Below are 14,741 nucleotides of genomic sequence, written 5' to 3'. Positions count from 1 at the left end.
GAAGATATCAAATTATTGATCTGGATCTAATTTATAAAAATTCTAATTACATTTAATAAAGCTGTTAAGCTTAGCGAAGAACTCTTTATTCGGATTTAGATCCGGTAAGTAGGGTAGTAGATAAAATAACTTAATCTCTCTATATGTATTTATCTATGTAAGCTGTTCTGAAGAGTAAAATAAAGTATTATCTATAACTAGGATAGAATTAGATTCTAGCTATCTCCCGCAATATTAGAGAAGTTAAGCTATAAACTCCTTAAATATAGTAGTATCTGTAGTACCGCGGAAGATACGGAAGAGAACTATCCTATCGTAGGTATAGGTAGATATTATTTAATATCTCTAATCGCGGTAGAACTAGGCTATTGTGGTCCAGACGGTAGGTGGAAGTTGCGTGATATTAGAAACTAGTAAGAATATGGTAGATATAGTAATAAAAGGCGGTAAATGGTGACAAAACCCTCTGTGAACCTTAGTATACTCCGGATCACAAGATTATTATTCGTCTCTTAATATACGGTATTAAACAATGTATAAAATATAGACACTACTTTTAGAAAACAGTCTAGAACTAGAGGTATCGTAAGTATCTAATCAGAACTCGTATTACTCGGAATTATTATCCGGCAAAGAAGGTGTAAGATTTTAAAGGTATAACTGATTTCGAATATCACTATATATCTCCCCTAATGACCTTATCCCTTGCAAAAATAAGAGAAAATATAGATCTGGGGCTGGGCTGAGAAAGAAAATAGGATAAACCGTATACTAAGCATTGTTAAATGGAGGCAGAATTCGCCACACCTGTATCGAAGAAAAGGCGAAAGCTAAGTCAGACTAAGTGTAATGAAAACTATTCTTCAATTTAGGTGCCAGCGCAACGACAATTCCCTTTTGAAATCTCATTTACGGACGGAATTTTCTCCCCTTGGAAGGCGATGGGGTCCTGTATCAATAGCAACATCAAAGGCAAATGCGGGGTCAGCGCATTTGGTTTTTCTCTTTCGCAGCTTGTAAGCTAAGACACATTAATGCAAGCTTGTGGATCTTGTGTCCCTTTAGGCTCGATGAAATTATTCTCATACTCGATGAGCCCGCCTCTGGATATTTGAGGCTTGCATCGGTTACCACTTCAAAGTAGCCCTGGCACCTCCTATGTCGTCATATAGATGAGTTCTGGTTATTTCATTGGTCTAACTTGGATGCAGCCCTGTTAAGGTCGCTTTTATGTTGCTGTATGAGGCCCTTAGCCACTATGTACGGGGTTGCAGTGACCGTACGCCACAGCCTATACCGGAACGCCATGTCGAAAAGTGGAGGGTGTCAGGGCCCTTCGAAGGGCTCTTCAGTGTTCTATAAATGAATCATAGCGTCGGTCTTCGGCGCCTTGGATTTCCCGGTCTATAGTGGAACTTGGTCTTTCTATCTTGTTACTTGATTTTCTTGTGTAACCTGCCCCCTGGGCGTAGCGACATGCCAATACTCTCTGTGCCTCGTTTGGTAAACCTCAGAAGACCTCGAAGCTAAATGTTTGTCTTCCACCTTAGTAACTAGTTGAGCAGAATGCTTAAAAAAAGGAAACCCGCGGTAGTCTTTTGGTAAAGGCAGTCGGAAGCGAGCGGTTGGTCAGGTGAATGGTTCGTGCAGGAAGATCGACAGTCTCGCTTAAACTAGATATGCAATACAGTCACTCTATGAGCACTCTATGCGGGGTTATCACTTTTTCCTGGATTTGAGAGGGTACAATACAGTACAGCTAGCAGGAATCGCTATTTGAGAAGAAAAAAAAAATATAAGAACAAGATGTGGTCGAGGGTCTATCTCATCGGCCACATTTAACATAGTCCAACACAACGGGCAAGATGTGGTTTAGCTTACCAAAAGTTGTCTTTCTTTGTTCATTCATTCCCTCTGCCTTTACCGCTGCAATCACTCCACCCTCCCAGGATTCGTTCTATGACCAACCTAGTAATATAAGCGAGTACCTGGCCGGAGAAGTGATTCGCTCTCGCTCAGTAACTCCTCAGCTAGAGTCCTTCTTATCCTTGCCCGTGAATGTCTCTGTCAAAGCGGTTTACCAGTATCTTTTTCGGACAACAGATAGCTTGGGTGATGCTGTTGCCTCGGTCGTTACCTTGATTGAACCGTACAGCTCAGATCCATCCAAACTCCTGGGCTATCAGGCATTTTACGACAGCGCCAATGTGGATTGTAGCCCATCTTATACACTGCGGACTGAAAATCAAAACCTGGGGTTCTCTGTTTCCGGTCTGAATGTTTCTGAGGATATTCCATTTGTGAGTTGATGTCCTCAATTGAATACATCTTTTTAACCCTAACCTTTATTAACTCCGAGGAAAGATTGGTGCCGCTCTTAATTTAGGTTGGTGGGTGTTCACCACCGATTATGAAGGACTGGAGGCCGAATTCACAGCCGGGTTGCAATCTGGACACGCGGTTTTGGATTCCACTCGAGCTGTTCTGAGTGAAGGCCCCTCGGTTGGTCTATCGCGCAATCCAACTTATGCGCTCTGGGGGTACTCGGGAGGCTCTTTGGCGTCTGGTTGGGCAGCAGAGCTGCAGCCGTCGTACGCCCCTGAGTTGAATTTTGCAGGAGTTGCACTTGGAGGCACAACACCGAATATTAGCTCCGTGCTTGAGACCATCAACAAAGGCTCACATGCAGGGCTTGCTTTTTCTGGTATCTACGGCCAGGCAAAAGCATATCCCAATCTCACGGACTGGGTAAGCTCGAATCTAATTTCTTCTAAATCGGCTGAGTTCTATTCTATTGCAAGTGGCTGTCTGTCACAGGCCAGTTCAGATGGCGAAGACAAAGATCTTTACACATACTTCAAGAACGGGGAGGCATCATTCTATGAAGCAGTGCCCAAGTCGATCTTCCAGTGGTCTGGACAGATGGGCTTGCATGGGACTCCGAATGCTCCATTATTTGTGTATAAAGCAATAGGAGATGAAATCAGTCCCGTGGCGGATACGGATGCCTTGGTTAGTAAATATTGTGCTGAAGGTGCTCGCATTGAATACCACCGGGATTTAATCGGCAACCATGAATCGGAGGCCATTTCGGGGTCAGCAAGTGCCTTGGCGTGGCTGTCGGACCGCCTGGATGGAGAAGATGTCAGTAGTGGCTGTAGCACGGAAGAGGTGTTGCTCTCATCTTTGAGCGTTGATACGGTGCTCCTTCTCGGAGAAGAACTGTTTACAATCCTTGAGACTACGCTGGGTGGGATGCTGTAGGCTTCTCCGCGCAAAGTCCAGGTCTCCTGGATTTACTCTTAACTACTGAACAAACGTAACCAAGCATTTCACATTATTAATTATTCAAACATACAATATCCAAACCGAAGCCGGTCGCCTAGTGCTCGCATCATGTAGATATATCAAATAAATATATCATGTACCCAATATTGAATGAATCAGAAATAGACTCTCATGGCTTATCCAAATTCAAGCCTGAGCTCTATTCACCGTATAATCTTAGTTCTAGCTAGTTTCTGAAATGATGATGTTCATAGTGGTTGTGAGGGATGCTTATGCTCGGTGCTCCTTATCGCTATAGCTGAAAATATGGACCGTCTCCTGGGACCTAATTGTAAAATAAAGAGAGATTAAAACCAAAACAAAACGAACCCTGTATATTGCCAAATTGAGACTCAATCGAGAAATTGGCCTGTTGAAGTCATCCTCAATACAGAGTATACAACGCTGACGTCGATGCCGGTCACTGGGGCAACGCGACCATGGGAACCCGATTTGCTTATCACGAGTGGAGCAGCTGAAACCCGATAACCCTCCCTTGCACCGCTTCGCGCGCATCCGTCGATCTTGACTTGATCTTGATTCTTTGCTGCTTCTGCATCGCTTGCTGATTTTTCGAAATCATTCCAATCATCCCTAGCACGGTATGTCCCCCATTCCCCGCTCGAACGCCCACCCTTCTAGCCCTTCTGACATCGGAATGCAGAGACGCGGCGCCCTCCCCCACCACACATAACATCCCAAGGGATCAGTCAGAACGAATATGGCTTCGTTCATCACCACCATGTCGGTTCCAACTGCCCCTGCCCCTGCTCATATTGCGACTTGCCCTGAGTCCCCATCTCCCTCGCTGCCTGCGCGCACCCCCTCCCTCAGCCTTAGCCCCTCCGGTCTCTACCAGACCACCCGCACTTCCCATGTCCCTTTCTTAGAACCCCCCTCTTATCTATCACCCGCGGTGCGTGCATTGAAACAAGGCGTATTTGGACTAACCCCTCCCAGCAATGCACGCACAAGAGCGCCGTTCAAGCCTCGGTCTGCCGCCAAGGGGACCAGCAGCTATCAGCTGAGACAATTCGCAGAGGCTACGCTGGGAAGTGGCAGCCTGCGCAAGGCTGTAAAGCTTCCAGATGGCGAGGATTTGAATGAATGGCTTGCAGTCAACAGTATGATCTATCTCGGGTGCTTTCCATCTGACAACTGCGTCAGCTGCTAATCATCCTACACATTCCTCCAGTCGTCGATTTCTATAACCAAATCAATCTTCTATATGGCTCCATAACCGAGTTCTGCTCACCGCAGTCATGCCCTGAGATGAAGGCCACGGATGAGTAAGGCTTACCTCTTTGTCTGGCTCCATGTTTCTTCATAACGACTGACCGCATGTGCGACCTAGGTTTGAGTATCTGTGGCAAGACTCAGAGAATTACAAGCGACCGACCAAAATGTCTGCGCCGGAATATATTGAGCACCTGATGAGCTGGGTCCAGAGTAACATTGATAATGAGCAGATGTTCCCTAGTCGCATTGGTTTGTGCTCTCCACAATGACGTTGCATCACGGGGGAGTCTTAGCTGACTGCTGGCACTATACAGGCGTTCCTTTCCCTAAAACATTTCCAAGTCTCCTGCGACAGATTTTCAAGCGCTTGTACCGTGTCTACGCTCATATTTACTGCCACCATTACCCGGTCGTCGTCCATCTCGGTCTCGAGCCCCACCTGAACACGAGCTTCAAGCACTACGTCCTGTTTATTGATGAGCATAAATTAGCCAGTGGGAAGGACTACTGGGGTCCACTCGGGGATTTGGTTGATAGTATGCTGCGCAGTGATTGAGATCCTCCATAGAGGAGAATGGGACGAAATCAAGGGACACTTTGGTGCATTGGAATCCCGCTTGTTTCTCAGTCTCGGCAGCCGGCAATTCTGCTGAAGGTATGGGGCAGGCAGGATTCTCAAATGGCGTTTCAGGCGTGGCGTATGCATTGCTGCAATTGATATGTGATTAATGTTCTCGGCGGTGTTTTGTTGTCCTTGTGTTGAATCAACCATTAATCCGTTGAAATCAGGTCATCGGTCATGCGCTCTAGGTCTTGTAGGATAATTAAAGCGATCAGGTGATGTCTCATGTATGATAAATGGAATTATACAGCTTGCTATGGTTCCAATACTATAGCCACTGGGTAAAGAAGCTCTTGGGCTCCGCACTCCGAGTCCTCCATAGTTGTATATGCCGCAAGGCCCGGAAAGCGGCAGCTCCACTTTTGCAGTGCGAAAACCGAACGGCTGACTCAGCCCCTAGTGCACCACGTGACTCGGGAAGAAGTCGGACCTCGAACTCAACCTGCACTCACGACGCCAGCACTCCGACCGTCGCTCGATTCTCCTCCACCCCCATCAAAACTCCTCTCTCCCCCCTCTTCTCGAGGCTCTCCTTACATCCAATTCTACCATGATGTCTGCTCGTGTCGCCCGCAACGGCCTGCGTGCCGCCCAGCAGTTCTCCGTCGTTCGCCCGGCCGTCAACGGCCTGCGCACCTATGCCACCCCGGCCCAGGAAGTCCGCCCTCCCGTCGCGCTGTTCGGCGTTGATGGCACCTACGCCACTGCTCTGGTATGCATTCGTCCCTTTGCCAGCCCCGAAGCTTGCAGTATCGATTTTTTTGGGTGGCCCCGTGTTGCCCCGACCCCTCCCGCCCACCCCCTCTGCATTTCATGCTGGGGTTAAGACCGAAGGGTTTGCCGCAATGCTAGTGAATGACAGTTCTAATGCCCTTTCTTTCTTTCAATTAGTACACTGCTTCCGCCAAGTCCTCCGCCCTTGACCAGACCGCCAAGGCCATCGCCAACCTCGGCCAGACCCTGAAGGCCGACCAGAAGCTCGGCACAATCCTCGGCGCCCCGACTCTGAGCGTTGCCGACAAGCAGTCGATCATCCAGGAGCTCCAGAAGGTCGCCGGTGCCGACAAGGCCGACATCCTCAAGAACTTCCTCCAGACTCTCGCCGAGAACAACCGCCTCGGCGCCCTCGAGGGTGTCTGCGACAAGTTCTCCACCCTGATGAGCGCCCACCGTGGTGAGATCGAGCTGAACATCACCTCCGCCCAGGTGCGTTTCGTCTTTCCCTTCTTTCCGAAGAAACCCAGACTTCAATTGCTTCTTTTACCGTCATATGTGTACTAACCTTAATGACAAATGCAGGAGCTCGATGCCAAGTCCGTCTCCCGTGTCGAGAAGGCCGTCGCCAAGTCCATCTACAGCCAGGGCAAGAAGCTCAAGGTTGTCACCAAGGTTAACCCCGATCTGGTTGGCGGCCTTGTCGTCGAGATCGGCGACCGCACCATCGATCTTAGCGTCTCCTCCAAGATCGCCAAGATGAACAAGGCTCTCACTGATGCCCTGTAAATGTAAAATAGCCCCGAAAGAGTTGTGTGGGAGGATTGGTTAGATATAGCATGTCGTCCCGCATGAACGGTAGCGTTGTGGTGAAAGCCGAAAGAGGGAGGCGGGTCTCTTTTGACTATTGTGGACCTGCTGGTTTAGGTGGGCTTGTTGGACGTTCTCCTGTCCTCCCTTTTTGATCCTTTCATTTCCATTTGTTTTCATTATCTGTGAATTGCACAATACACATCCCATTTTTCTTTAGATTCTACAAATGGCCGTAAAAAGGGAGTTACTGGCTTGTCTAGATCGCATATCATATTGGTCCTCGTCCTACCTGATCAGTACCTGGAATGACTGAGCCGGGAATATTAAATATGAAAAGAGGTACATTGATACGGAAATAACGCAGATTTCATGCATGCAGTCTTGGTATTCATTGGCTATATAAGAAACTAACTCTCGTCCAGAAAAAGAAATGGATGGCATCTCCTCAATATCTATTACTGTATTGTTGTGTATCCGCAGGCATGACCTTCACAAATCAACCCAGGCGTCCCAATCAATCTGTTCGTCTCATACTATGTGAGAATATTCGGATTAGGAATGCCCATTCTGCTTGTCTGCTTGAGTCTCAAGCTCATCTTCATATCCCTCGGCAATCGAAGCTGAGCTACGCACGCGCTGCAATTGGCTCTCAACGTAATGGTGCAAGTGTTCATCTCCATCTCCATTCGTGGTAAGAGCGGCGCTGCTATCGCGGCGGCTGATGGGACTTCGGATTTCGTCATCATCCAGAACAGTCGACGCAGCTGGTGTTGCGTCACCGGCAACAGTGGAGTTGAAGTCACTCCGGTTTCCAATTGAGCGGGTGGTGGACGACCGGCGAACGGACGGACGACCGGACTGCGAGCGACGTCCAGAACGAGAGAAAATATCATCGAAGTAATGGGAAGCAGCGGCAAAGGGGGAACGGGGAGTTTGCGGGAGACGGCAGTTGATGCTACTGAGCATTAGTACATGACCCACGTTTGGGAATTCTGGGACGTAAAAAAGAGCTAAGAACTTACCCTGTATCGTGGATGATCTTTGCGATCAATCCCGTCCAGCCACACTGATGTGATGTGCCCAAGCCGCGACCAGTGTCGCCATCGAAGAATTCATTGAACCACAGATAATCCTTCCAATGCTCATCGAAATCGAGCAGGTCGGATTTGCCGTTAATGGCACGACGACCGTCATCATTTCGTGCGAACAAATGCTGCATACGATGTTGCAGTTCCTCGGCAACATGTCCAAGGTGCATGTAATCGCCCGACCCAGTTGGACATTCCACTTGGAATGAGTCCCCATAGAACATGTAGAAGCGGAGCAAAGACTCGACGAGCAAGAAGTTGACACACAGCCAGATCGGGCCTCGCCAGTTACTGTTACCACCAAAGAGGGCACTATCCGAGTCCCCGGGAACATATCCGACCTTAAATGTCTGGCCGTTAACCTCCATGGAATATGGGTTCTCTTCATGGTACTTGGACATGGACCGAATACCGTGCTGGGCGAGGAACTCGGTTTCGTCTAGCATGCGTCTCAGAATCTTCTCTAGACGATCTTTGCTAACGAGGGACAGGAGGAGTCGATCGTCTCTGCCTCGTCGTTTCATACTGGCGATGTTACGCTCGGCAACATCTTGCTTATTCTCAATAAACCAGTCCAGCCGTCGCTTGAACGAGGGGAACTTCTTGATGATCTCCGGTTCTAGAGTAAGTACGGCATAGAGAGGAATCAGTCCGACCAGGGATCGGATAGGCAGCTGCTGAGTCCATGGTCCGCCATAGGAGATGGCATCGTAGTAGAAGCTGTAGTTGGTCAGCCGATGTATATTATCCATAGAATGTACGTTGTAACTTACTTGTCTTCCTCATTCCACAATGACTGGATACTGTCCTCGCCCGACCGAAAAGTCATTGCATCGCTGATGAGAATGAAGTGCTCAAAGAACTTGGATGCGACTAAAAGACATAAATTAGCATGGAAAGAACTCAGTACTTGTGGGTAGTAAGCTCACTATCTTCATATGTGCGCCGGTGCTTGGCCAGTTCCAAAGCGATGTTGAGCATGGTCAAACAATAGAAGGCCATCCAGCCTGTACTATCTGCCTGCTCGAGAACACCGCCTGTGGGCAAAGGCTCGGAGCGATTAAACAGACCGATGTTATCCAGGCCCAGGAAACCGCCCTCAAAAACGTTTTTTCCGTCAGAGTCTTTGCGGTTCACCCACCAGGTGAAGTTAAGAAGTAGTTTCTGGAAAACGCGTTCGAGGAAGTCCAGATCCTGGCGGCCGTACATCTTGCGCTCGATTTTGAACGTACGGAATACCGCCCACGCATGGACAGGTGGGTTGACATCGCCAAAGTTCCACTCATACGCAGGAAGCTGGCCGTTGGGGTGCATGTACCATTCGCGGGTCAGAAGATCGAGTTGCTTCTTTGCAAAATCAGGGTCGATCATTGCTAGTGGGATACAGTGGAATGCGGTATCCCATGCTGCGAAGAACGGGTATTCCCATGAATCTGGCATCGAGAGGATATCATCAATGTAGAGGTGTCGCCATTGCTCGTTGCGAATGCCCTTCCGTCCCGCCGGAGGTGGAATCTCGGCTGGATCACCGTTACTCCATTGGTCCCAGATGAAGTTGTAGTATTGCTTGCACCACATCATGCCTGAGAAAGCCTGTCTTTGAATGTTTCGTAGATCATCGCTCATGGGGAGCGGGCTGATGCGATTGTAAAAGTCATCGGCCTCAGCACGGCGTTGCTCAATCACATCATCAAGTTCCTCCTCGTCCACAAACTCTGCCTTCTTTCGAGAGAATCGGAAACGAACGACAGCACATTCGCCGGGAGGAACACCCTCACCTTCATTAAAGGCATACCAGGCACCCAACTTGGTTCCTTCGTTGGCAGGGTTGATCGCGTCCTTCTCGTCGTCAACAATGTGCCTATGGAAGGCATCCTTGACGTAAGGTTGCTCATTATCAGTCCCCCAGAGCTTCTTATTGTTAGTCTCATTCTCGGTGAAAAGCATTTGAGGCTGAATATCTTCGTCACTGGATCCCACTGGAGGGGATGGGGCAAAGCAAGCGTATCGCTCGCCAAGCTTGCGATGCGTCGATTTTGCTATCCGGGAATCTTCTTGTTTGATTGATGGTTTGACGTTCTCCTTCTCGTAGCCCCATGACCAGGTGTTTCGGAACCAGACATGGGGGATAATATGCAACGGAGCTGGCTCCGGCCCGCGATTGTAAGCAATCACTCGAAAAATGAGCTCTTCTTCATCATCCCCCTCTTTGGCCATCTCAATAAAAATATCCCAGTAACGATTGTCGTCAAAGATTCCAGTATCGAGTATCTGATACTCACGCTCCTGGCGCGACCGCCGGGCATTCTCGTCGATCAAATCCTGGTAAGGGAACTTCTGCTGAGGGTATTTGTAGAGGAACTTCATGTAGGAATGCTGCAGGGAATTTCAGGTTAGATCAATTTTTTCCAGCGAATGTCGCTAATTTCCATCGTGGAACCTACCGTCGGGGTATTATCAACGTGAAAATGTGCCTCTTTTATACTCTCGCCGTGGTTTCCTTGCGGGTTAGACAATCCAAACAGACGCTCCTTGAGAAAATCACTGAGCCAACAATGTCAGCATTTTGTCGCAAATAGGGAAATATGGAGAGGGAATGGACTTGCTCTTTCTCGTTCCAAAAGGCAAAGGCGATATTCTGGACGCCGTGGGTGTCCGATACACCGGCGATGCCATCTTCACCCCAACGGAAGGTCCGCGACCGCGCATGGTCGTGCGAGAAGTCTTCCCACTGGTTAGCTATTGCCTCTCTCTAGTGTTGGGTTCCCTAATGGTCGCTTACAGCTCCAAGCGTCCCCATCCTCACTAGTGAAGCCGTTAGGTCAGTGAGAAGGAAGGGAAGCGAGTGTTTGCGATGTAACGGTCACTTACGAATAATCCTCGCGTACTAGATCCCCGGCGATGAAGTCATTAGCAGGCGCTTCGAATTTGGTCAATTCTGGGCTTCGAACTCACCCGTGGCCCATTGTCTCTCGGCCACATAGGGGCCCCATCGCTTCCAGTAACGAGTGCGCTCTCGATCTTCCTTCAGACGCTTCTCCTCCTCGGTGAGGTACTCGTGCTTGTCGATCAACACCATGGTGGGACCGAATTGCGGAGCGGAAGAGGGCGGCTTGCCAGCAACGATTAACGGAGAAACCAGCGGTGCAAACCCCAGTCCAGACCAGCAAGCAAGGAAGAAAACAGAATGAAAGACAGGAATGAGAGGGGGGAGGGTTATCTCAGCACGCAGCAAAGAGGGGAAGAGGACGAAGGAGGAGGAGGAGAATTAGAGGAGGGGCAGGGTCGTCTTGAGTCGGTAGCTTTGGCAGAGTTGGGGGAGGGGCGACAAGCGCGGATTACCTACTCCGGTCCTAGTTCCAACGTCAACTTCTTCTACGGCGGTTCCTGTTCCTACGAGCTCGTCTTACTGACGGGCTCTCTGCTAAGGGGACCGGAAAACCAGGGAACGGGCACGACCAACCATGCTACACACAGAAATGACAGCTCCACTGGGTGCTATCTGTGCCAAAGCAGGGACAATGACGGCACCGGTGGATATCGGGCGTTCGTGCTTCGGGTTGCGCCGCGGTGATTGGCCCGGGCGGGCGAGTCTATGAGGATCTCGACTGCGGGAACAACACATGCATTAGGGGGATTATTGGCGACAGGGTTGCTGCATGGATAATGGCTTCGAGCTCCGGCGCACGGCTCTTCTGAGATTGGAGAGTAAGTGCGGAATACATATCCTGATATTGGATGACTCGACCGCAAAAGGATCGTGTACCTGGTGTGTACCTGTTGTGTACCTGGTGTGTGCCTTGGAGGTTCTCTCAGCCCAACTGAAGGTACGCAGCTTATGTCCCGGAGAATTGATATACACACACATCCGCTGGCTCGATCTCTCATAGCGCTGTCCTATACTTCGGGTAGAGCGATTCCCCCTCAACCAAGCCATGCTATCACGCCATCGTCCTGTAAATCCTGATTCTATTGCACATACGCATTCGATATCTGTAAGACAAAAGCTCAATTACGCCGTAGAGTCTGCCAACGAGGGGCTCCGGACCCGCGGGGGCCCAGATAGATACAAGGGTTAAGGAAACGAGCTGCTGCAAGTATAGCCAACCACGCAAGAAAAGCCAGGAAAAACACCAGACACAGGAGGGATGAATGGAGCTAACAGTCTTCACCAAGTCAGCATGCGAGGATCCGGGGGCTGGACCATCTTCATCGGGTGGCCCGTCTTCAAATCTAGAAGGCTCCGACAAGATTTCCCTCAGCCCCATTCAGGTCCATTCGAAAAGAGGTATATAACAAGTCAAAAAAAATAGAGAGTGAAAAAAAAAAAAAACAAAAAGAAAGACAACCATCTTCAGCTTCTCTCAACGATCGGACGACATCATCACGGCTCATTTCCCTTTGGGGCGGACGCTTGCTGTGGCCCTTCGGTGACCGTCGACCCTTCTTCGGGAGCTGTGTCTTCGCATCAGTCCCATCTCGCAGAAACAAGAACAACCAAGCTTCCCAGCAGCAGATATTGATGGGAAGAAAGCAAGTGAAATGGATAAAAAATAATAATAATTATAATAATCATAATAAAAATTTCAACAAGAAATCACGGCGGGGGGATGATCAAGCTGAGCCATCCTTACCGGCGGTCTGAGCCTCCCCACTGCGGTCCGTCTGCGGTGTGGGTGCGGAGTGGCCATAGTTGACGGACTGCCGTGACTTGAGGCGTTCCTCAGCCTCTCGAATGCGTTGCTGCAGAGCCTCGAGCTCCCGGCTCTGGATGATCATCTGCTGCTTCCTAAATGGCAGGCGTCATTAGCTAGCTCTGACGCGACCGGGCCGAAATCGCCAGGGAGGGGGAGGAGGGGTGGGGGCCCAGTGTTTCAACCGTCCCGAAGGAGGACCCTGGGCGAGAATCGGTATGATTGGTTTTGTGCCCGGTCGACTTACTTTTGGTCAATGGTTTGAGAGAGGTGGTTGACGTCGCTGTCCAGCATGAAAGCGTTGTCTAACGCCGACGAGAACGCCTGCGCCATTGTCCTGTTTGAATGTCAATGTCAACATCCGCCATTCCACCCGACTATCATTTCGGAGAAGCCTTTGAGTTATTGGGGGGGGGGGCGCAGAAGCCCACGTACGACTGGGGCCGAACCTTGCCCGAGGGCTTCCATTCCTGCTCGGTATCGGACATCTTGGTTGATTTGAAGAGGTTGAAGCTGATCTTCCCGATCACGACTCTGATCGGGGTTGGAGAGAAGGTGTGTGTAGAGTGTAGAGAAGGGGGGAAAGGGGGTTGCAACTCGTCGAGCGGGGGCAGCCCACGGGGCACAAATTAGGGATGCCGTGTCGGAGATGGGCAACCAGAGATGGTGAGGTGGTTGAGGGAGAGAATCGATGACCAGGGCTAGCCAAGAAATCAGCGGAGAGAGGATTGAAGTTGACGTCTCGGATCAGTCTCGAATCGAGGACGCTGCTGAGTTGTTAGTTTCACGTTGGTCGAGAGCGTGTTATACTTCGCACCCTCCCGACAGCCACCACAAGAAGTGGTGCGCCGCGAGAACGGGAGGGGAAGTCCTAGGCCCCAGGGGAAGGAGGGGGGCGCAGATGCCATACTGGAGAGATGCGGACGGCAGGGACAGATCGTGGATTCAAGGAAAGGCGTTGTACGGGCTGCCAGACAGCTGGGGAGAGGGGGAGGGAAAAAAGAAGTGAGTGATGAGAGACGATCGTAGCCCACCGACTATGTTACTAGTCGCCGTAATCGCGGAGGGACCGGTACATGCGTTCGATATCCACCGCAAGGGAGGGTCACGGTATTACAAGGGGGCATCGGGGGTTCTAGTGCCATTGAGGGGCAGCATGGACAGACGAGCCCGCTGGTCATCGTCCCAGCCCGAGATCTGATGCTCTGTCGAGTCGGTTTGTCAACATTTGGAGCTGTTGATACTGTCATCCCGGGAGGGGAGCCTTGGTACCTGAAGTCGACCACACTCCACTCTGGACTCTATAGATATATGATGGCCCGCATGTCACAGCTATATACTGAGAGCTATATACTGAGAGCTATATACTGAGAGTGATCGCATGAGTCTGCATGCCCAATCGCCGGTCTTATGTTTTGAGCAGCCCATGAAGTTCCGATGCTGGAGCTAGATACTATACAGATCCTAGACTCTCAGTCCTGGACACTGGTCGGCATGTTAAGTAACAAGTGGGTTTTCGAGGAAGCTTTCGGAGCCACATTTAGCCTTAGCAGTCGGGCTAGGAGAATAATTTGGAGGGAACGGACCGTCTGCTTCTCCTTCCTCAGGGGCAAACTAACAGATGCCCGCTCCACTTCGAGACCGAGTCAGAAAAGGGGGCGAAGGCAAATTTGGGTCAAAGAAAACGCCCCTGACGTGGGGAGGAGGGGGGGGGGAACCCCAGTCAGTCGGAAATTAGGGTCAGAAGGAATAGATAGGGAGCCACGAGAGTATCCAGGTGTGCTCTCCACGAGGATTCAACTCTCGAATCTATATTCGATACCGTCTATACTACTATCTACGATCTACAATCTACAACCTCCTACGTTATACTTCCCCATTGCCCAGTCAGCCAAGTAAGCGCAGGAGTTCCATGGTTCGCCCCAGTAACCAGTCATGTGACCTTGTAATTTTCAGCGACCATGTAACGCGGCCCGTCGAAAATTACCAACTTACCTAAACTTGCAAACTGGCAAACTGGCAAACTGGCAACCGGGAACGGAAGATTGTGAAAGGTCCATCACCGCAAAAGTCACCTGCACCAGCACTCAACTCGGGTCGCGTCCCATCGTCGTCCAACTGTCATCCCAATCTCTATCATCCCCTCCCCTCCCCCCCCCCCTCCTTCTGTCAGCAGCCTTGTGGTGGATGTGGTCGAGAGGGCCTCGGTCGCCTGCTATCTCCCTCTCCCTCAACCTCCCTTCG

The 14,741-nt window shown here is 50.2% G+C and overlaps 5 protein-coding genes across 5 annotated transcripts; 3 read left to right on the top strand and 2 right to left on the bottom strand.

Moving 5' to 3' along the window:
- Positions 1-1,865: 1,865 nt before the first annotated feature.
- N7462_011101 (uncharacterized protein) lies at positions 1,866-3,264 on the top strand (the record flags this gene model as incomplete). Its single annotated transcript, XM_057082815.1, has 2 exons — positions 1,866-2,300; positions 2,365-3,264. The coding sequence occupies 2 exons, from the start codon at positions 1,866-1,868 to the stop codon at positions 3,262-3,264; spliced, it is 1,335 nt and encodes a 444-aa protein (XP_056928170.1).
- Positions 3,265-4,048: 784 nt separating this feature from the next.
- N7462_011100 (Mob1/phocein family protein) lies at positions 4,049-5,122 on the top strand (the record flags this gene model as incomplete). Its single annotated transcript, XM_057082814.1, has 4 exons — positions 4,049-4,451; positions 4,523-4,616; positions 4,682-4,815; positions 4,881-5,122. The coding sequence occupies 4 exons, from the start codon at positions 4,049-4,051 to the stop codon at positions 5,120-5,122; spliced, it is 873 nt and encodes a 290-aa protein (XP_056928169.1).
- Positions 5,123-5,738: 616 nt separating this feature from the next.
- N7462_011099 (F1F0 ATP synthase subunit 5) lies at positions 5,739-6,691 on the top strand (the record flags this gene model as incomplete). The annotated part of the gene is made up of 3 exons (XM_057082813.1): positions 5,739-5,900; positions 6,080-6,394; positions 6,488-6,691. The coding sequence occupies 3 exons, from the start codon at positions 5,739-5,741 to the stop codon at positions 6,689-6,691; spliced, it is 681 nt and encodes a 226-aa protein (XP_056928168.1).
- Positions 6,692-7,267: 576 nt separating this feature from the next.
- Positions 7,268-10,882, bottom strand: N7462_011098 (uncharacterized protein; the record flags this gene model as incomplete). The annotated part of the gene is made up of 9 exons (XM_057082812.1): positions 7,268-7,670; positions 7,738-8,523; positions 8,577-8,676; positions 8,733-10,179; positions 10,248-10,334; positions 10,406-10,527; positions 10,586-10,608; positions 10,675-10,690; positions 10,759-10,882. 9 exons carry the CDS (start codon positions 10,880-10,882, stop codon positions 7,268-7,270), a joined length of 3,108 nt encoding a protein of 1,035 aa, XP_056928167.1.
- A 1,305-nt stretch (positions 10,883-12,187) lies between these two features.
- On the bottom strand, positions 12,188-12,985 carry N7462_011097 (uncharacterized protein; the record flags this gene model as incomplete). The annotated part of the gene is made up of 4 exons (XM_057082811.1): positions 12,188-12,258; positions 12,438-12,592; positions 12,745-12,834; positions 12,933-12,985. The coding sequence occupies 4 exons, from the start codon at positions 12,983-12,985 to the stop codon at positions 12,188-12,190; spliced, it is 369 nt and encodes a 122-aa protein (XP_056928166.1).
- Positions 12,986-14,741: the final 1,756 nt, after the last annotated feature.

Source organism: Penicillium macrosclerotiorum (assembly GCF_028827735.1).
Source record: "Penicillium macrosclerotiorum strain IBT 26536 chromosome Unknown utg000011l_segment0_segment0, whole genome shotgun sequence".
In the NCBI taxonomy this organism is placed as follows: Eukaryota; Fungi; Ascomycota; class Eurotiomycetes; order Eurotiales; family Aspergillaceae; genus Penicillium; species Penicillium macrosclerotiorum.
The sequence above is the reverse complement of the archived record's forward strand: the minus strand, read 5'-3'. Positions and strand labels throughout refer to the sequence as shown.